We start from the raw sequence: 23,103 nt of genomic DNA, 5'->3' as shown, positions 1-23,103 counted from the left end.
GACGAATATGTATAAACAAACTTAAATGTACCTCATTCTTGCCAGATAAAATACTAAATTTTGTTTTTATTACAAAAAGACATGTTAAGAAGAGGAAATTCACCCAAATTTGATGTTTTATGTAACCAATGAAAATCAATCTAACATGATTCTTTCTGTGAATTATATTACTGTTCTTTTACTCATATTTCAATAACGTTTTGGTGGTGTGATGTTAATGTTTCATCTACTATTATGCTTATATCATACATATAAAACCAGGAAGTTGCTTATATCATACATATAAAACCAGGAAGTTGCTTATATCATACATATAAAACCAGGAAGTTGCTTATATCATACATATAAAACCAGGAAGTTGCTTATATCATACATATAAAACCAGGAAGTTGCTTATATCATACATATAAAACCAGGAAGTTTCATTGATTTTTTTGAAAAAATCTGATGTGATAACAAAAAAACATACCAGACTTGGAATCAGCCCCTCCAAATTGTATTAATACCTTTGCCACCAAAGGTGGATGGAAGTTATGTTTTCATCCTGTTGATAAACAACTGAACTATGACTCAACTTGGAGGCGATTAGTTATTGAAGGGACAGGTTCATGAAATCCCAAAATATTCCTATCTGTTAACATAGGGACCAACTTTTCAATTTGTTTTTGCTCTATAACTCAGTCAAAAATGATTTGATTTTGATGAAATGTTTTGGGCATGTATAGAATATTGGTCTTCATTGTTCTATCAAAATGATGCATGTTTGTTGATAACAATTGTCATATGGGCACATTTTATTTTTTTTAGATCTGGTATTTACTGAGTACCCCCTTGTTCCACCTGTTTTCAAAGAAAATATTTTTCTTGTATATTAGTATAATGTTTAATAGGGTTTATCATCATTTTTTTTGTTTACTATTAGGTATGTGTGTTTGTGAAATGATCATTTTTGTTCAAAATTTAATTTGTATGTTTATCAGCTTTTGCTATGTATATTACGATGTGTGACACTACAAAATAATGGCAGCACAATGCTAGTGAAGATGCTTGAAAAATACATTTTATTAAGAGCATTTTAAAATTGGTCACTGATGATGAAGTATATTTAATACTATAATTACTTTATAAAGCCTGAATATTAATTACATTTCAGGTACTTAAGTAAAAATCAGTTAAGAATAATTGTCTGTATTACCTAAAACAAATATATGCTAGGAGGTTAGTATGACTTTTATGGTTGATTTAAAGTGCATTAACTTTAGAGGGAGAGAAAATAAGCACATGAAGGTATTTCAATTATTACCATCTGTTCTGGGTTTACAAAAAAACATTTATTTGTCAATGTGTCATGCTAACATTTGATAATCACTACAGGATTACATCAGATAAAACTAAACATTAGAAAACTATCCCATTTAATTCCTGTATGATATCAAAAGTTTTGTATACATAATTTATTATTATTAAAAATTCCTAATAATAAATATGCAAACCAGATCCACATACATATATATTTTGATAAAGCTGGTCCTACATAAATACTGAGAACTATTAAATATTATGCACAATTCAAGTGCACTGAAATATCAGGTATGTACTCTTGCTAAGATCAAATTGTTTGTGTTGGATAATATATAATTAAATGTGTACATCTGGCATTGTAGTCACTGTGTTAATTAGTCTGGACAGATTTAGATAATTTAAATGTATCATAGTAATCACCATAAAGCATTTAACATGTTTACAGACATACATGTTATGTTTTAATTATGTGTTATACGTCTGAAAGAAAAAATATATATGCATATATTATACACATCTATACATACATACATAGACACACATATAATACCAAATACTTGAGTAACTTTAAAATATCCTTGTTCAGGAAACCAAAACTGCATCATAGTTTTGAGACTTTTGGACTTATCCTGAAAGTAATTTTTTTTTCTTTGCTACATTACAGATAAACAACTGTCCCAATGCTGTTTATATTTTAAGTACACAATAAGAATAAAGACACAGGAAAATTTAATGGGAATACCCTTTTTCATGGCACTGTTATAGAGGAAGACATATAATGCCCATGGCAGTGAAAGAATTAACACAGTGATACAAACAGTAATTTAATGAAATACTTTCTACTGAATAACATGAAAAGTCTCTTTGAATTTTTAGTGTAACTGGTTAATTACTTTTTGAAGTTTATAACTGCATCTAAAAGCAACTCAAAATCTTTACTCAATACAGAATTCCAGTATTTTGTTCTCTTTTTGTCCCTGATACATTATGGTCTATATGCAAAGACAAAATTTAAAGCATCTGACATTACAAAGTAATCCTTTTCAAGAAAAAAATAACTAAAATATATATGTTAATATCACAGAAATTAAAAAAGGCTTCTGTAAAATATTTAAAACAGTGAAAATTAAAACTATCACCACACACAAATAAAAACCTAACTTACACCACAGAAATTAAATGCAAACAAAAATCATTAAAACTATCACATTTGGTTATATAAAGCCATAAACCTTTCTATGAACAAAATTTATTCATTTAGGGTTTTAAATGAATAACCTACTGTCAGAAGTTTACGTCAGCCACTTACAATGCTAACAAATTATTCGTTAGTATTTCTCACTAATTAATTTCAAGTTAAATGCATCATGTTCTTTGGAAACTGCTGCAAATATTACATTAAAAAAAACATGCAAAAGAATTATAAAGCCTAAATAATTGTACTTATGCTGGACAAAATCATGTACAAATTTAAAATAATCCTGAATGTCTAAAGCAAAATGTAAATTACCACTAAGTCTGAAGTTACAGTAGTTAAAGAAACATCTAAATGGTTCATACAGAATGCACAATTTTGTTTTACCTTACGATATATTCAAATTTGTCATGAATTTAGAAGACAGTTCATTGATTTTTAATAGTTATTAAAATTTACATATTTTGGGCCATTTATCTTTTTAATTTAATCTAACCCAACAATGTTGTACTCTTAATTGGTACATTTTGATATACATTAATTCAATAATTACTAGTTTTGTTTTTCAGAAATTATGAACTAAAGTTTGATGCATGAAATTCCACCCTTCATATTATGAAGAGAAGGGTAAAAAAAAAAGAGTGATGAAAGAACATTCAAAACCAATTAATAAACAACAGATTCTGAGTGTTGACACTACAGCCACAGAGGATTTGAAGGTCATGAAATTTTGCTATTGTTAGTTTAATTATTTCAATATGAATCTCAAAACATTACAAATGCAATATTCTAGCTAAAGAGTAACAACAGCTTATCGTCTTTCAAGTATGACCATATTACTGCTCAAAGAAAGCAGAAAAATATATTCAGTTGTTTTTGATAAAGATTTCCTACAAAAAATGATAAACTATAAAACAAAACAAAAAAGTTCCATTTTCATCTTAGAAGCTGAGTTATCAAAATGAAATGTCATTAGTACCTTTAAATGATTTAATCAATTTTTTTTTTATTAGGAGGACATCACTGATATCCCTTGTATTATTTCCTTCTGGCAGTGGTAGTTCTCAAGCACAATACATGAAATTTAGAACACTTACTAAATAGTATTTTATTTCAGCTGAAAAAAAGACTAATTTGATTTGGTTTCTGTAATTTTTATGTTGAGAAATTTCCCCAAATTTTGACACATCATTTTGAAAAACAAAATTAAAAATACTTCTCATTTTGTATTTAATTTGGTTAAAAATTGATCACAGATATCCATCTTACATATCTAATCAGTTTCAATTTGATTGGTATTCATTAACATACTTATATTGCTGATATGCAATAGCAGGCACTTCTAGCTATAACTGTAAAAAAAAAGGCAAAGGTTTAGAAGTAATCCAGAACCTGACCTTTCAAAATGGTATAAGGTCAAATGATGTAACAATATTTTTGGTCAAAATCGATTTATATTTAACAATAAATAATAAGTTATTTTATTAGTCTGCAAGCATAATAATAAAGAGAATAATAACATACAACAAATAAGGATTTGAATTACCAGAATATTTTGCTGTTGTTTATTGTACTATTTTAAACATAATATGGCTCATTAATGTCTTGTCATAGGATAACATTTTCATAGCATTCAAACAAATATCATTTACTAGGAGTAAAAAAGAGAAAAGTACAGAAACTATAGAAATACACCCAGGTTTGTTGCCAAGTTTTCTATACTCCCCATTAGATTCAGTTGCTTTTCTAAGCAAGAATTACAAGTTATCACTTTCCCATGAAACCAATAATTACTTCTCACATCACCTTATACTCTTTATATTCTGCTCTATCCAATGGTGTTTCAAGTTTGCCTGTAACTATTTAAAAAGCTGAACTTAATTTGTAGTTGTTTAGATATGTTGTCAAATGTTATTGGAGATGTGTAGTAAAAAAGGCAAGGAAAACTAGGTAAGAAGCAAAATATGGCTAACTATATTCTCAAGCTTCTTATGAAATATAAACCTGTGCTTTGGAATGGCAGAAAAATTCTAAAAAGAAATAATAATAATAATAATAATAATAAGAGTCCTTGCTTAGAAACAAAACTCCTAAGACCTTTCCAAATATGCAAATTTGAAGAACATTTTCTGCAAATTATATTAAATAAAATTACAAAATATAAATATAAAAAATGACTTAAAGTTATAATTATTACTTTCACTTAGATTTTATCATTTAATATCTAGATGTGCACTAGACAGTTGAAAGGTGCTCATCAGCCCAGAAAGGGTTAATGAACTGTAAAATGCGAGTTGAAAATACTGGGAATTAGTGTATATTCACACCCATACATCTTTATGGAACTATAAATATAAAGTTCATTAAAACTGCAGGGAATTAAAAATACTGGGAATTAGTGTATATTCACACCCATACATCTTTATGGAACTATAAATATAAAGTTCATTAAAACTGCAGGTACCATCAATAACCAAAATAGTAGTATATTCTCCCTCATTCAGTCACTAAATATACTTTATAATAACAATATTCCTGAACAAGGAGGGAATATTAGAGATTAATTTATTCATTCTTGGTCAGTTTCATTATCATTTTCTCTACTTGTAAAACCCCAAGTTAATCTTTCTATATAACAGAAGTTATATAAATGAAGAATTATGATACCTAATATGTCTTTCAAACACTAGCTGGACTGAAACTGACTATATAGTTCTTGCATTCAGAGCATAGCTTAATTATGAAATATTATTCTGCAATAAACAACAGTTGGTGATTTCAACTGTCTTTATAACATTTCTTTGTTACTAACTACATGATGTTATTTCTAAAACTCTGAAGCCCATAAATACTTGTCTTACTATTAATTTCTCTTTCTCTCACACACATACATATATATAACATACACAAGAATGAAACATTTAAAGGCCACTTAAACAAAAAATAGGACAAATAAACAAGAGCTTTAGATTTCATTTTTATTCAAAATTTTCATTATTTTTTAGATTTTTTTATTATTATTATTATCATAAATAAAAACATGAACATGAGATTCATTACATCTACGTATAGCAGTCTTAGTAATATTTTATTAAGCTGCTACAAATGTATTATCATATTCAAACTATTGAATTATGATGACAAACTCACAGGTTAACAGACAGTTCTTCAAAAATGACTTAGAACAGATTTTGTGGGAATTGAAAGACTTTTGAAGACATTTCATACATTGATTATATAGTGGAGTACCAAAAAGTTACAAAGCTCAACAATGTTCAAACTGGATAATATGAAACACATGGTATAATTCTGAAGATTTCTAAGCCTCTAACAATGAATTGGCAGGACCTTTTTTTAGATCTTCTGAAAAATACATTCCTAAATGACTTGATGGTGTGATGTTTTAAAATATGTAAGTAACTGGTAAGTAAATAATAACACTTGTGTAAAGAGAGCTTTTGCCACAATTTACAACAACAGAATGTAAAATAATTAACTTACAATTAAAGAAAAAAATTACCTAACTGCAATGAATTAAACTAATCTACAAATAAATACCTATGCCCCAATCATGAAAACAATTATTTTATTTTAAAACATAAGTTTATCCAGTAATAACTAGAAATAATAAATGAAAATGAAAGCAGTATTGAATTCTTTTAATCATAAAATATTTCCCACTGGTGTGATAAATACATAATACTACAACTTGTCTATATATATTTGGTAAGTAAGCCTTAATAGAAGCCATTAAAATGATGGCTTTTCCTTTTACTAAGACAACCAGTAAGCCTAACTAATTAGTATTATTACTGACTACAGGCATCAAAGCTGTGGAAAAAATTGCCCACATTAACAAATAAAAACATCATCAATGCACCAACAGCTGATCCAGCCTGGGTTACAGCACCACACCAGAACAAAGCTCTATGTCCTTCTTCACGCATTAGGTTTGTAATACTAGCCTTGGTGTATGAAAATATACCTACCAGCAAAATCCATGACATAACCTATATGTAAATAAAAAATCAGAATATCATAAAAATCAAATAAGTGAGACAATGATGAATTACAAGATGCAACTCAAAAAACACTGATCCAACATTTTAGTTAAGACAAATTAAATAAGGGGTACAAATTTTATCAATTCTTATTGCCCAAGTTTCAGGGTTTGAAATGAGCCACAGTTCAAAGGTCACTTCTAAAATAAATGATTTCTAAACATGTTACATACTTTAAAACACTAATAAATTTTCACTACAAATATTTCAAAAGACAATTTATGTACAATTTAGATAATTTTTACATGTGTAGATATTATTCAGGTAAAATTATATTCTAAAGGTAAATTATAAATATTTGGTATATGTAGCAGATTCAGAAAATGTTTTTCAAAAGACTAAAAGTAACATGGACAGCAAAAGAAAAATCAACAAATGCAAATGAATAAGAAGTAAAGACTTTATTCAATACATCACAAAATCAGGGATCTTTGCTGGAAGTGCTTGGCTTCTGTTTATAGTGTATACTGATTTTTGGTCGATGAAGCAATGAAAAAAAAACTTCTTTAAATGATTAAAAAGGAGTAACAATAGTGAATCTCACTATTAAGTGTGCTACTTAAAAATCATAGGTTCCTTAAATCAATGATTATTCCCATTATAAATTTTTTTATGAGAGATAAATTTCTTCCTTATAACAATCTGAAGAAGTTTTTGTACCACTTCTTACTCGTAGAACAATAATACAAGACACTCAGATAAGTATAAGCCTCAATGAAAAAAATGTTTTAGCATGTAACCACTAAAATTGAGGATTACAATCTTTCACATCCTGTTTCTGAGAGCATCTATTCAATAGATGCATTTACAAAATTTATTTTCATGTCAAGTTATGGAGAAGTAAAAGTTAACATTTTCTTTACCTACAAATGCAATTCAGATAGATAATACTGTACAGTACAAACATAACTTGGTTAAAAATCACGTTCATCTCAAGCTGGAACACTTTCTAATACAAATAGTTGTGCAGAAAAGTAAATACATTAACTGCATGATGCTAAATTGTTGCAAAAAGTTGGTGGAATTTAAAGGCTCTTAACTGGTCTATGTCGTATGTAGGTGTAGTAACACTTGGGTAAGCAGCTGTAAAGCAGGAGAAAAATACTTACATGAAGGTATGAATTATCCCACACCTGTATCCTGAAAAGAACATAAGACCCATCTGATTGGTTGCAGCCACCAGGAATGGTCTGATTCTTGGTGTAGGGGTGGCCTACACTGTATACATATGCACTTTTATTTTTCTTGTCTCTAAAGGTTTGAGAATGATGACTGGAGAAAGAAGAAGCTGCACTGTGATGTAAGTGACACAAAGTGGGATTATCCATAACCCTCCTACAATATCACACCTACAGGATGTCAATGACCAGGTTTGAGTGATGTGGCAAAACAACAAACTTTATGGTGGATGATGAAACAGAGGAGCAGATAAACTGGATGAACCAGTCAAGGTAGAAGGAGATAAGTCATAAAAATTAGAAATCCCTCTCCAAAACAACTTAAATCTTGGGGAAGGAAGAGCATTTGGGGGAGTAAACATCAGCATGTAACTATGGTAAAGAATGTGAGATTCACCCAAGACAAAAATATCAGAATAATGTCTTTCATATAAGTGGGAAAGGAAAAACATGACTCAAGAGAAAGATGGTACAGGGAAAGGGTGATATATGGTTCAAAACAGAGAGCATGTATGAGCCCTGACGACTAAACAAAAGTCCTAGTCCAGTAAATGAACTTGATAAGAACAATGACTGGTTAGAACAGTTTTTAAGAGGTGCATAAGGACCACAAAAAGAAAAAGAGAATGACCAGAGAAAATGTGGGAAGACAAAGTCACACAGTAACTGCTAATTACAAAAATGGGTAGGACACTCTTTAAAAAAAAAACAGGCAATAAAGGAAGCAAGATGAGAAACAATCAGACAACCTGGAGGAATGAAGTGGTAAATGGACCAGAATCAGTAAACTATTAAAACTTGCTGTGATAGATTCCAAAGCTGACAGGAGTGAGTTAGAACAAGGCACCAGACAAAATACATATGAAAGTTTAGGCATGGCATATCATGGTGAAAGATGGATTCTGACAATAAGGTAAAAAAACCAAAAAAAAAAACTGGGGGTTGGGGGCTCTAAACCAAGAAAGACTGAGACTCCACAATCCCCATAAGGTGAAGAAGCAAAATCATAACTGAGCTCATCAAAAAAGGACAGTGTGAAAAATTTGGCCAAAGAGTGCCGTGAATTACAAGAACACCATGACAAAACAATGAACACAAAGATAGGCATACAAACAGAGGGTTGATTAATCCAGACTTAAAGGGAAAAACCATCAGGTCCATGAAGACTGGAACTGAAGGTTAAAAAAAAAGTGGAAGCTTGGTCTAGAGGAGAGTTGAAAATACATCAATAAGAGGGCTTTCAAAGTGGAAACAAATCCACAGAAACACCAGGAGATTAGGAACCACTTTGTTTGAAGTATTTGGTCCAGGCAAAACAGCCAATTTGCTATTAAATTCAAAACTCTCTAAACATAATAAGCTAACATACAGATGTTGTTGTCATAAGCCTAAAAGTGAACTCCAAGAAAAATAAAGCAAAAATCACAAGAGAAAGAATCTCCATAATGGCTGAAATAAGAAATGACATTGGAGTTGTTGAAATACATTAAAACAAGATGTTCAGGCAGCTATAACAAAAAAAATTATGGTAAGCCCACTGAAATGCCCATATCTCAAGGGTATTGTTGTAGAAATATTACTCTACAGGAGACCAAACAAAGAAAACAGTGAAGTTATCTAGAACTCCAAGTCCACCCAGCTAAATAGACATCCACTATGAGATGTAGGTATGGATGGGATGAAAAAGATTAATGCTCTGAATTATGTGACAATGTTTGAGTCAGACAGCAACAGGTTAAGTAATGGATTAGAGAAATAGGATAATACAGTAAATTACAGGGTACATTCTACAGATCTCCCAGAATCCACTGACTTTTTATATGTGAAATATCTGTATTTTATCTATATAGGAAATATTTAATATATGGGTCATTCCATGCCAACTCACCCAGAGAAAAAGAACTTTTTCCAGTTCATGTCATAGATTTTCTTGAAAAAATTCAAGCCAAAACTTCATTTTGATTTATTCAGCCATGCAGTACAGCTTTAGGATTTTGCATGGCTGAATAAATCAAAATGAAGTTTTTACTCAAATTATTTTCAAGGAAATCTTTAACATAAGCTGAGAAACTTAATACTGATAAAGTTAAGTTAGCAAAATATAATACTGAATAATGAATTCAGTAAAATGTCATTGCATTATTCACATACTTAAATTAACTTAGGTTACTATATGAAGTAAAATGAGGTCAAAACACCCCCACAGATATTAAATACTTGAACTGTTTATACATAAAAACTTGGCCACTTTTAACATACACTTAACACCTCAAGTGATCTAGTATGTACATTTTCATAGTTATATAATAATTACAAGACTGAACAAAGTGATTAAGCCTAGCTTCATAGGGTTAAAAAAGTATGATAAAACTCTAATGCAGGGGTTGGCAACTTGCAGAACACAAGCCCCACATGGATCTTTAAGAATATTTGTTCAGCTCTCCAACACTACTTCTTTTCTGAAGAAGAGTTGAATATCTTTCAGGTGCAATAGGTGTTAAAAATCTAATCTCAAAATTTAGTGTTGTAAATCTGTACCACTGGGGGACATTTTTAAATTAGACCATTAGGGTCTGTTGTGATTCTCAAAATGTTTTGATCTTAGACAAAAACAAAAGAAATGGCTTTTCTTCTTTGACGAGTTTCCAAACCCTGCTCTATTGTTTTTATCTGATAAAGGCAGATTCAACTTTCTAAAGTTCTATGGTTTTAGTGGGTTTGTTTTACTTTTATTTTAATACATGATACTACATAGTAATTCTATAATGTATTATCATTATATGTTAAGTCAACAAATACAAGGAAATAAAATACATCAATGATAATTAAAGTTATTTAGTTAATACATACCACTAACAGCTCTCCACTCAATAAATTCATCAGTGGAGGTTCTGGGCTAAGTACAGCTGTTGCCATAACATAGCAAGACACTAATGTTCCCAGGACAGAGAGTAGAGACACACCTTTCAGACACTGGATTTTATAAAACATTGCTATAAAACAAGCCACAGGATTGGCCATACTAGATAGTGTGACAACCAGGTGGTAAGCTTTGTCACCATATGGGAGACAGGAAAATGGCTGAAAGAACAGTATAATTTTATGCAATTAAACTTTAGAAGAAAACAAATATAATTAAAAAAAATGCACATCTAGTGTAAATATTTTAAATAAACCATTTTTTTTTAAATTTTAGTATTTATGCTTAATACTATACACTAGTTAAAAAATGTCCTGTAGCTGCTATTAGCATGCAATGAACAGTTGTAACTTGACTTTTTGTTGGTGAAAACCAATAAAATGATACACTTTTGGGGAAGGGGAATATTTAAAACAAATTTAATGTAAGTAACCATTTACAGAAGAAAATCATCCTTATTGAGTCTTTATTATTACAAATCTGTAAGCTGTTTGATAATGATTTTTGTTCAATTCACACTCTTAACTAAACACCACTGAAATGTAATAGAACACTATCCTTGGCCTACATAACTGCTGCTACATTGTACTCTTCATTGCTTACAAGGTCTCAATGAGCAATCACTCAAAAACATATCAAAAGTAGTTCTCATTATTCCACAATATCAAAAACCACATCTAATAAATACATTGCTGATGGGATTTAAAGCATGCAAAATGGTGTCAAGCATTCTTGAAAGAATGTAAATGCAATTTTTACACTGGTTTCCTTGTTGCACTACAAACAACTGTTTATAATATTTTTACAGCACTTTCAGTGAACTTAAACATTTTTAGATATTTTACTGTTAAGTTATTTATATCGATGAATTGTTTCATGTATGATAAAATGTGTATAATCAAACTCTAATTCTAAATCACTTCCAACTTTTCATACTCTACAGACTATAAACATTCCTCTGTCAAATTACATTAATTCAAGGTATCTTTGTAAATTGTAAAGACTTACAAGTCCTAACATGATTTGTCTCTGCATTTGTATTAACTGAGTTTCCTTGGTTAACATGCTAGATGGATCATGATACTAACATGGTAATATTCACTTAATCTGTAATTGCACATGGCAATTTCCACATTGAGTAATTGGTTTGTGGAATGAGTTACCATTAGCAACAGGGTAGGCACTTAAAAAAGTTAAAAAAAAAAAGGAATTGATAAATTATTGAAAAATGCAAGGTGGGATTAAGTTTTTCCCTTGGATGCATATACAATAAAAGCTAATCAGAGATCAAAAATGTTTTGATATACTTACTTAACAAAGGATATTGACTTATTAAAAAGCATTTAGGAAAGAACTACTTGAATTATTCCCAGATTGCCTCTGAAGAAGAAAGGTTCACCTTTCTAAAACACTCAGGTTATAAAGTTTTAATCATCCAGGAATGGAAGAGTTATCTTATATTTTAAGATCTCTTAACATGTCTCTCAAAAAAAAAAAAAAGTAACGAGTGATGTTATTGAAGTTTACAAGTATATCCAGAAAGTGAATTACATAAACGTTTAAATCAAGTTTTTAAATTTTATACCACCATGAAAAAAAGATATTCCCATCTTAACTTTCCACAGTTCATCAATCTCAAATTTCAGATAAGTAATGAAATATTAAACATGTTTTTCCATTTTTAAAAAAATATTCTGAAGACAATATCTCAAGGTTTGGTTTGTTTTGAATTTTGCACAAAGCTTCACAAGGGCTATCTGTGCTAGCTGTCCAAAATTAAGCAGTGAATGACTAGAGGGAAGGCAGCTAGTCATCACCACCAACTCTGGGGTTACTCTTTTACCACTGAATAGTGGAATTAACCATAAAATTATAAAGCCCCCACAGCTGAAAGGGTGAATATGTTTGGTGTGACCAGGATTCAAACCTGGGACCCTCAAATTACGAGTCGAGTGCCTTAACCACTAGCCATGCAAGGCCCAATATCTCAAGGAGAAACAAGTTTAAGATTTAGAAAAGGCATGCTAAGCTCTAGTTAAATTTTATTTTTTTAACAGAACAACTGACTCATAAAACGAGTTACTGTAAAGGGTGGTTTTTAAGTTTTCTTTAATGGATGTGTGTGTGCATACATGCACAAATACAAACTGAATGGAACAAATTATTTCTTGGTGTCTGTAAGTTACATTATGTGGAATACTTTGTAACATAATGTTTACTCATAATTTAATTCTCTCAGCATGGAATTGATTAATTTGACCAATCATGTGACCTTTATGTACTCGTTTAAAGTCTTTATATATTTAATACTACTAATTTTCAATATAGTATGTACATCTTCACAAAATTTTGCAGTCTTTCATTTAAATTATAAATCGTTCACAAAAAGAAAATATTTTTATAAAGTATTTTGAATAAACTAAAGACAGGTCCAAGAATACATTGAATACTTGTTTTGAATACTCTATGTGCAAAGTGATTTTCATGTTATGATTAAAAATACTTTTCTTAATCTAAAACATTTAAATATCCCTTGTGTAATCCATAAAACATCCTAAATACATTTCAAACGTTTATTATCAATAAAACTTTATATTTTATCTGTTAATTCCTCTATCCTATCTCTCTATACATGATTGGTCAATTTGACCAACTTCATAACCACCAGGAAAAACAAATCAAAATAAATCTAAATTACCCTTTTCTTTCTAGAATGACTTTAAATTGTATCATGAAACTGCATTCATTTATCATAAGCTTTAAACTTGTAACAATATACATCTATTTACAATTACATTTTATTGTTTATAGCCTTTTAAACTGTGATTAACTACTATGTGTGGTATTACAAATTGTAAATTACTTGGGAATGTGCAGCTCACATTATGCTATTGAATTACATTACTCCCAAGTTGTTCTTGCCATTAGGTGAACTGAAATCATATTGTTATTTGGTATTGTTTAAGATCTGATTGTTTAATGTTGGCAGATGTAACAATGAAGATGAAATTAGGAGAACTTGTGCAATAAATTTTAAGATTGAAAATGAGACAAAATTTAAAATGTACAATAAAATTGTATTTGATCAATGGCTAAATTTAAAAGACTACCTGTTCTAGTAGCTTTATACTATCATCACCAGTAGTAAAATCCACATGACAAACAAGTAGTTTTATAGATAAAAGGTTTAACTCATTGTAATGGATGAGGGTGGTATGAGAACTATACACAAGTCAATATTTCTTTCTGAAACTGTGCATTATCACCAGCTAACATTTCACATTGATTTAACAAAGAATTATTTATTTAATTTGCAGAACAAAAATGTCTATAAATTTTTCTAATATTCAATTCACCTCTAGTGTGAAGTTCATTCAAAAGAAGTGTCTCATGCGATTGTACTGAATGTCCTGTTTTGAAAATGTGTTCAACAAGAGGAGAAATTGGCATATTTTTATTAAATACATAACCTCTGTGCTCATTAAGACAGTTTCAAGTTACATTTAGTTTGTCCAATATATTTTTGGTTGCATTCACCTCTAATTTGATATATACTTTTTTTTAAATCTAAAATGTCTATTAATCTTTAGTGCTAGGAAGTATTGTTTTAATTTTGTTAAAGATTTTAAAATGTAAATACAATTGTTTTCTCAATACACTGTTAATTACTCTAGTTATACCTTGTATAATATCAATAACTATTAATTTTTAACCATTTACACTTTTTAGTACATGGCTTAATTACAGTTGATTAGTATTTTCTTTGTATTGTGTGTTTAATGAAGTCAACAATATAACTTGCATTATTAGCAATACTTTTTATATATTTCAATTAGTTTTTCTGATTAGTGAGAAACAGAACAAATCTTAAGTTCTCTATATGTATATATAAGAAAAGCTGCTAGTTTTGAGAAAAATGGGTGACATGATCTTTCATGTGCATTTTATATGTTCAATTTATTTTTAATCTTACAATGTAACCGTATTTCTTCTCAAGTTTTGATTATTTATAACTACAGCATTCAAAAACTAATCTTAAAGAAAGATAGAGTATGACAATAACTACAAAATATATATATAAAAAAAAAGTTATTTACTCTTAAGATCCATACAGATTACTAGTTAATACATAAAACATGAAATATTTTTAAAGATTCCTATCTCTGAAGTAGTGCATACCTAACAAAACTAATGAAAAGTAGAAAAAAATCAGAAGTGAAAAATGATTAATTTTCTATTACTACTAACAGTTAACATACCTGAATTGCAGGGAATACTCCATTACTGAGTATACAGGCCCAACCTTGAAGACTCAAAAGAAATATAAATACTTTTCTCTTCTTCAAATATGGTAAGTGCTTTCGATTTCTGGAACCAACAACAGCAATCTGGGTTAGTTCATCTTTAGGATGAGAAGCTTCTGTTTGGCTGAAATACATTGATGTTCCACATAAAGAATCACATGTTTCATGATCTGGCAAGTGGCATGAAATATCTTCACATCCAACTCTATTATTGGCATTATCTGTTCTACCTTCCTCTTGTGATGTGAAAAAAGACACATTAACTGACTGTGATGTGATTACACTACTTTTTTCAGCTGAGTAGGAGACCTGAAATGAAGTAATTCACATATAATTTTATATTAAAGTATGCAACATTTTTTGTTACCATAAACTATTTAATATTATAACAAATTTAATAAAAAAATATTAACGAAAATGGAATAATATTATTTCAGCAAAGGGCAAAATTTATTAAACATGATTTTCAAAGCTAATAAGGATTTAGTCAGTAAAGACAGAATTGATTAAATAAATTTAATTTCATGGAATAATAGAATAGTTTGTTGTTGCTTTTTACTATATCATACATGATTATTGTACATTTAAATAGTTTAACAATGGATTCTGACCATGAATTATAAAATGTTTAATACCTGTTGTTGTTTTAGCTGTCACAACACTCTTCAGGTAATGCTAACTTTAATATGCAATGTTCCTTACTGAGTATCACTGTGGAAGTTGGTTTCTCTAATCCTTTTATTTATTTATTTATTTTATAACATAACTGTATGCTGTCAAAATGTGAACTGAAAATAAATCAGGCTTCATTTTTAAACATTATGTCAAAAGTAGTAATTATATAGTTTCATTACTCACTTTTTGAGAGCAAACTTTAAACATTTTGACTGTAAATAGGGCTTGTAGTACATACCAAGCTAATTCATGACCTGAACTACTTGGTACCTTATCACTACCATGGTATACGTAATATAAATACCTTGCCTTAAGAAAAAAAATTAGTACTACAACTATCAGGTTGTCATTTTGTAAAGTTTAAACTAGCTATAACTTAAAGTGATTTCTCAAACTTTCCTAACAAGAAAAATAAAATCATCCTATACATATATCTGATTTAAATCATTCACTGATATGGACATATGGATATCCTCATCTACAGAAATGCAATGGATCCATATGTGGAACACTATACACATTCTTTGTATTCCCCTTGAATAATATGGCATGACCTAAATTCAAGTTTCAAATTTTGTACCCACATGAACAAACAGTATTCTCCTTCAAACTTTAACACGTTTATCAGTTTCAGGTGAGTAATAAATACTAACCCATGTCTTCTTTGTCTTGTATATTTAAAATACACATTGCACTGGGCAAGCTGTTTATTTATAAGTGTAGAAATGAAAGAACTAATGGTTTGTATGATACTTTTTACCTAATCAACTGTAAGATTTTGTGTTAAGCATCCAATTATCATCTCACTGAGACTGTAAGAACATATTTAATTACCAGTGTATGATAATTTGATAATGAAAATGTATGATTGGTTACAGTTTGTTAGTGTCAAGATAATGTATTAAAACAATCAGGAAATTTGCTCGACAAATTTGCAGTCTTTATGACTGAACAAGAATATATTTTGTTGCTTTTAATGTACCACTTTACTTGTATGATTGCATTATAAGTCTATCTGATTATTTTTTGTTTTTTTAAATTCATCTTTCAAACCAGTAAAGTATGGGTTATATAGATTAGGAAAAACTTACATTTGATGAATATATTCCAGACACACTTCCAAAGTAACTAAAACTACATAAAAGAGGGATCTATTGTTACAATGAAATTCTCCTTTGAACTGCCTTACCTTAGCTTTTATGATATTAAGGAACAATTTGCTCCTTTCCTCACACTTAAAATTATCAAGTTGTAGAATACTTAAATTATTTTCAAAATATATAACAGTAATTAGCAATTCTAAAAGAAAAATTGTCAGAATGTTATCTCTTGTTTATCATTTTACTAATATAATTTTCCACTATCAAAATAACCATAAATAACCACACAGTTTTAAAAACCTGTAGATTTTGTGTGATTAATGGTATAAACTGAATATCATGTGACCAATGTGTGTAAAAGAAAATAAAACAATAGCCATATGTACACTTTTTGATGAACTTATCATTTGATAAACATGGTAAGTATTAATTTGAAATTAAATCAGTGCTTAAGACCATTCAGTTTATCACTGTCAACTTCTAACATTAACATAATATTTGTATATACATTAAAATTATGATACTTATTGTAAACAATCAAATTGTTTTATTTTCCTTTCATAATTCATGTGACAAGTACTTACAATTTTTATTCTAAATAGTTTTGAAAGGTCACTTAAAATATATTATCTCCTCCACAAACAATTACCAGCAAAAATGGCATATAAATATTAAAAGTACAAAAATTGTGTTAATTTAAAACCATAATTTTCTAGCATTTCCATTTCCTTATTTGTACTTTTTTTATTAATTTATTTCTCTGGAGGTAGGTTTGTTGCTTACAACTTTACATGTAACTGTAGTTAAATATGTGAGAAACTAATGTGCATTATTTCTTAAAATAAAAATATTTATCCCCTCCCAACTGTCTTTATCCCAGTGGTTTGGAAAATAATAAAAGTCATTCCCAAACTACTTGTACAAATACTTGCATATAAAATAAATGTAGTTTGTAGTAAATGAATAATAAAAGTTTGTATCAGTACTGAATTTGTTTATTTTCATGATATATTTACAAACAGAATTATCTCCTTATTTTATTTCATAAGTCATTATGGATCTTGAATATTGCTTAATTTATTGGTACTTGTCAAAATAGTATAACAAGTCTCTTCACAAGTGTAATATGTTCTTAATAAGGTATGGAATTGCAAAAACAAAATATCTTAAAACTGTTTACATTCTAGTTGTCTCCAATGAAATAAAAAAACAGTTTGAAGCACTTGAGCTTCTAACTTAGATTTTGTGAAAATACATAGAATGTAAAACAGAAGATTGAAAGTGAAGCCTAAGGCACAAAGCTCTGTGTAGCTACTTGGGCTTATCTCCAATACACTTCAAGATATTAAAAGTCTATATAATAACACCTAGAGATATACAACTACTCATTTAATTACAAATCATCTGAATAAATAGAAAATTATTAACTTAAGCTATTTCATTGCTCTTTTATTATTCTACTAACATAAAATAGCTTTACAATACACCTTTATAATTTAGGAAGTTTTACAAACAAACACATAAAAAACATCTTTAGATTTATTACCATTTCATGTTTTGCCACTGGAAGGACATTTAGAAGAGTAAAAGATGCCCAGCTGGTGATCATCATTCCCATCAAGAAAAAGAAGAAATCTTCTGGTGGAAAATTTGGAGGTGTTCGATAAGGAACCATCTTATAAGTCATATTTTCAAAGTTGGTATTATTAAAAGATACATTCTTACATTCAGGATTACCTCCAACCCCTTGGCTTAATGCCACCAAGCTTGGAATAAATCCACTCATACCCTCTCCAATAAGAAAAGGTGTTAAATACTGCTCTTTAAAATGTGCCATATAAGGTAAAAAGACAACAGATGAAGTACAATCTACAAGTGATAAGAAAAATACAAGAATAAGAAGCATAAAACTATGATTAGCTCCACCTATGTAAAGAGTTTCGGACCAAAAGAAGCCTAACAGGAGGCAAGCTACAACTCCTACTATCATCAAAAAATGTATGGTGGGATATTCTAGTGATTTTCTTCCACACAGCAATCTTACTATGGAATACGATATTGGTCCAACGTTGGCAATTTGAATGATAATTGCTAAGTATGAAGCAAGATTCCATTTCTCTGGTAAGTCCTGTATTAAAAGAGGTAACTCAACCCACAGCCCATTAATTGCTATCCAAGATCCAATACCAAATAAAACAGTCAAAGTTTTGACAAATATACTGGACAATGACAAGTTAACCATTCTGAAGGCTGAAAATCTGCAAACAATTCTTCTCAATGTCTTAAAACTCCTTCAATCTGTAAAATAATCATAAAATGTAACTCATTACTATGCAATACATAACTTAAGGAATGAAAAAAAAGGAAAAAACAACAAAAAAACATTTTCCTGTACATACTTGCCAGAAAAGAAAACAGGATTTTTTTTCTTAATTTTACAAAGAATAAAATAACTCTTCTCAAAACCTTTGTCACACATTTTCTGAATTTCTGAATCTACACATTCCTTCATTTCCTATTAAGCTTACAAATCACAATTAATTTTAAATTTGTTTTTGTAAAAAGAGTGTTTCATGAAACACTTATAGTTGGCATATTCACTTGCATATTATACATAAATGCATACAATTTTTATTGAAACAACTGGCAGCAAAAATATTATTCTGAACAACTTGAAATTAGTCATTTATTGAAAAATTCAATCCATCTAATTACAATTTATATTCTATCCATTCAACTTCACATATTTATACCTCATTAACAGACAATGACAAATACATCTCAGAACAAAATTTGAAAAATATATATATATATATGCATCATAAGAGAGTATGAGCAAGCAAAAGATCTAAGGCTAGGTATTTCCAAATTCTAAGGAGTTCTTTTTGATCAAATGCTCTTGCATGAAAACAGATAAGGGAATTTTTTGCTCTTACTTTTTAAAAATAAAACTGTCTTAGCTGAAGAAGACTCCTACCTTGCCCAAATTTATACCCGTGTCCCCTAGTCCTACTAATCTCACTGTTTGATACGAAGAAATGTTGATGCATCAACACTATGAATTACCTTTACAATTTTAAACACTTCAGTAAGATCGTTGAAAACTCTTCTTTTTCAGTTGAAAACAGTTTTAAAGATCTCAGTCTCTCCTCATATGAAAACCCCTGCCATCCAGCAACCATTTTACTAACCCTCCTCTGAAACCTTTACAACAATTCAATGTATTTTCTACTGTAAGAAGCCAAAGACTGAATGCAATACCCCAAATATGATCTAACCAGTGACATATACAATGACGAGTATTCAATATTTTTGTAGATACGACCTAAAATATTATTTGGATTACCACCAGCTACAGCACACTGATAGGATAACTTAACAGGATCTAAAGGAACTAATCAACAATTACACCAAGATCCCTTTTTCTGTGACTTTGTTAAAGTTACTCCCAAGCAAATAATACTTATAACTAAAATTATAACCCACATGCATTATCATGTATTTATTAAAATTAAAACCCATCTGCCATTTATCTGCTTAACTCAATACACGATTTAAATCCTTTTGTAAGTCAGCAGCATCCTTTTTACAGTTAGCAACACAACACTCGAAACTTTAATATCATCTGCATATTCACGTAATTTATAATTTTTATTTATTGAACATTCTTTCACCTGTGTCACTGATATACCATGTATGACATTAATCAAGTTTGACTGAATTCCATTTACAACATGGCACACATACGTATAGAAGGTAAAAATATAAAAATAAATGCATTTCCCATTACAAGTGCACTGACAAAATGGCGAATAACTTTTTTTTTAATATTAACATTATGCGAGAAGAGATTTATTAAATACCAACTACAACTTTCCTGTGCTTAATAATATTAGCGTATTCACTTCGCCACTCAAGTTTGTAAAATACATTTTTTTACATAATGAATATCAAAAATACTTACTTCTACAGCAAATTCTCAGTATATACCTTTTGTAGTTTTCTTGAATAATATTTAAAATAGAAAACCTTTATCTTAAGCCAAGTTAAGGTTACCAAGTCATGGATCACCTCACTCTTTTACATAATAGTAATACAGTTACGGTATCACTACTACTATTTATTTTACTTATGTTTGTTTGTTGGTAATCACTAAGATTAATAGAACAAGTGTTGTGGCCACTGCGGATATTCAAATCCGATTTTTAGGTTTATAAACCTTTAAACCCACTGAATCACTCGGAAAAGGAACATACGCAAAAAGGTTCCCTGTATGATACAATCACATTGCTAGAAAAACACACGTCACTGGTTTTGTTTTTGTTATTTTCGTTACGTGGCTGAAGGCATCAGAAACATGCCTGTATAATATTACGCTTGACTATCTTATATCAAAATGTCGTAAATAAAAGGTTAGAATAATTTTCCTTATAACTTCCGTTTCTGTTAATAGATAATCAGATAATATATTTTAGGTGTAATAACAAGAAATACCCAATGCTGATAAAACATTGCTCATTAAACATTGTTTCTGTTATACAATTTTGCCTTTTTTGTTCCTACGAAGTTATAACAGCTCGTCGTAGCCAGGTGGTTAAGGCACTCGACTAGTAATCCGAGGGTCGTGGATTCGAATCCTCGTCACATCAAACATGCTCGCCCTTTCAACCGTGGGGACGTTATAGTGTGACAGTCAGTCATTCCCACTATTCGTTGGTAAAAAAGTAGCTCAAGAGCTGGCCGTGGGTGGTGATGACTAGCTGTCTTCCCTTTGGTCTTACACTGCTAGATTAGGGACGGCTAGCGCAGATAGCCTTCGAGTAGCTTTGCGCGAAAGTTAAAAACAAACAAACTTCTTACAAAAAGAACACGACTTTCTCTAGGACTTTACGTGATAGTTTGATTATTGACGTAATTTTTAAATGTAATACCAAGAAACAAAACTTCTTAAAAACTATTATTTTATCATTAAAAGTACCACTTTTAATATATAAAAGCATTACAGTTTGTATTGGTAAAAGTTATGGAAATTTTTAGCTCTGAACATCACTTATCACCAAAGGGCACGATCCAAATACTTTTCCTGTGCAGTATTATCCATAAAGTCCTTTTTTAGAAAATGTTCACTTGTTTTTCACTGAGTTAAAAAAAACTCTACAGTTAGTAATTATTAGCATAAACAACCGCTGTAGAGCAGTGTTTTTGCTAGTATACATAATTTAAGGACTGTAAGGGACCTGTGGGTCTATCTAGACCGTCAAATCCACTATAATAAGCCCTAAATGAAATTAACATCCAGATGTTATCATTAGAATACTTATCAAGTTTTCCATCAAACTTTGATAAAATAACTCCATCTAATCACACGGTTAAACAGCAGTAACTTTACGGATTTACAGTTCCATAATACGGATTTCGATTCCTTGCAGTGGACACGGTAGATAACTTAATGTAACTTTACTGTAAAACAAACTTTATCTTCTTCTACCATATATGAACTAAACCAGTTCCAATGGTAAACCACCCTATGAGAAGAATAAAGCTGTTTTAGCTGAAGATAAATTCCTGCACTGCTAAAATTTATATCTCTACTCCTTAGGCTTGATTTTCTCGCCATTAAGTAAGAAATAAGAAACACATATCAATTATACCACCAATTCCTCTAAAAATCTTAAACATATCAATCAATTCCTTTTTCTGTAGATACAACTGAAATCCTACTTGTCTTACTACTAGAAACAACAATTACTCGGATGGCTTAAGTGATTGATCAACTGAAACATGAAGGTATAATATTGTTAAGGTTATTCCAATGAAAAACATTCATAAAATTGAAATTGTGATTATTTAAAAGCCCTATCTTGCATTTATCATAATAAAAAACATCGATTATTTATTCGCTCAACTCGGTAAGTACTTCAAGCAGTAGAATTCTTCTTACAGTCAACAACATAAAAATTTTTCTACCACTAGCAAACTTAAATAATTTCTTGACCATTCATTCCCCTAAGTCACTGATGTAATTCAAAAAGAGCAGAGGTTATAACTCTCAGCCCTGAAATACACCTCTTGTTACATGAATCCAGTTTGAATTCAATTTTTAGCATTTCTCTGTTTCCTTCCATTCAGACATTTTTCTGTTTTATGAGCCATCCTATCTGCCACAGCTATAGAAGTACTTTTTTTCAAATAAACTTTTTATGTAGTAAGTGGTCAGAAACGTTTTGAAAATTTGGATACATCGAATCTACACGCATACCCATCTCTGAATTAACAGTAACCTCTTCAAGTACTTGGCATGGCCATGTGGTTAGGGCGCACGACTCGCAATTTGAGGGTCACGGGTTCGAATTCCTGTCCCACCACAC

General features: G+C 29.9%; 1 protein-coding gene across 1 annotated transcript; it reads right to left on the bottom strand.

Annotated features, from left to right (window-relative positions):
- Window positions 1–1,038: 1,038 nt before the first annotated feature.
- LOC143249308 (solute carrier family 52, riboflavin transporter, member 3-B-like) lies at window positions 1,039–21,458 on the bottom strand. Its single transcript, XM_076498928.1, has 5 exons — window positions 20,700–21,458; window positions 18,282–19,033; window positions 14,916–15,269; window positions 10,587–10,817; window positions 1,039–6,507 (listed from the first exon to the last, which is right to left on the bottom strand). Exons 2-5 carry the CDS (start codon window positions 18,975–18,977, stop codon window positions 6,307–6,309), a joined length of 1,482 nt encoding a protein of 493 aa, XP_076355043.1. The 5' UTR covers window positions 18,978–19,033; window positions 20,700–21,458; the 3' UTR covers window positions 1,039–6,306.
- Window positions 21,459–23,103: the final 1,645 nt, after the last annotated feature.

This window comes from Tachypleus tridentatus, chromosome 1 (genome assembly GCF_004210375.1).
Source record: "Tachypleus tridentatus isolate NWPU-2018 chromosome 1, ASM421037v1, whole genome shotgun sequence".
NCBI classification, from domain to species: domain Eukaryota; kingdom Metazoa; phylum Arthropoda; class Merostomata; order Xiphosura; family Limulidae; genus Tachypleus; species Tachypleus tridentatus.
The sequence above is the reverse complement of the archived record's forward strand: the minus strand, read 5'-3'. Positions and strand labels throughout refer to the sequence as shown.

Excerpts from the sequence above, each read along its gene's own strand:
- LOC143249308 (XM_076498928.1), bottom strand. The coding sequence starts at position 18,977 with ATGGTTAACTTGTCATTGTCCAGTATATTTGTCAAAACTTTGACTGTT. Across the intron at positions 15,270-18,281 it reads CAGTGGCAAAACATGAAATG|GTCTCCTACTCAGCTGAAAA; the intron begins GTAATAAATCTA and ends ACTTCATTTCAG. Across the intron at positions 6,508-10,586 it reads TGAGTGGAGAGCTGTTAGTG|GTTATGTCATGGATTTTGCT; the intron begins GTATGTATTAAC and ends ATTTACATATAG.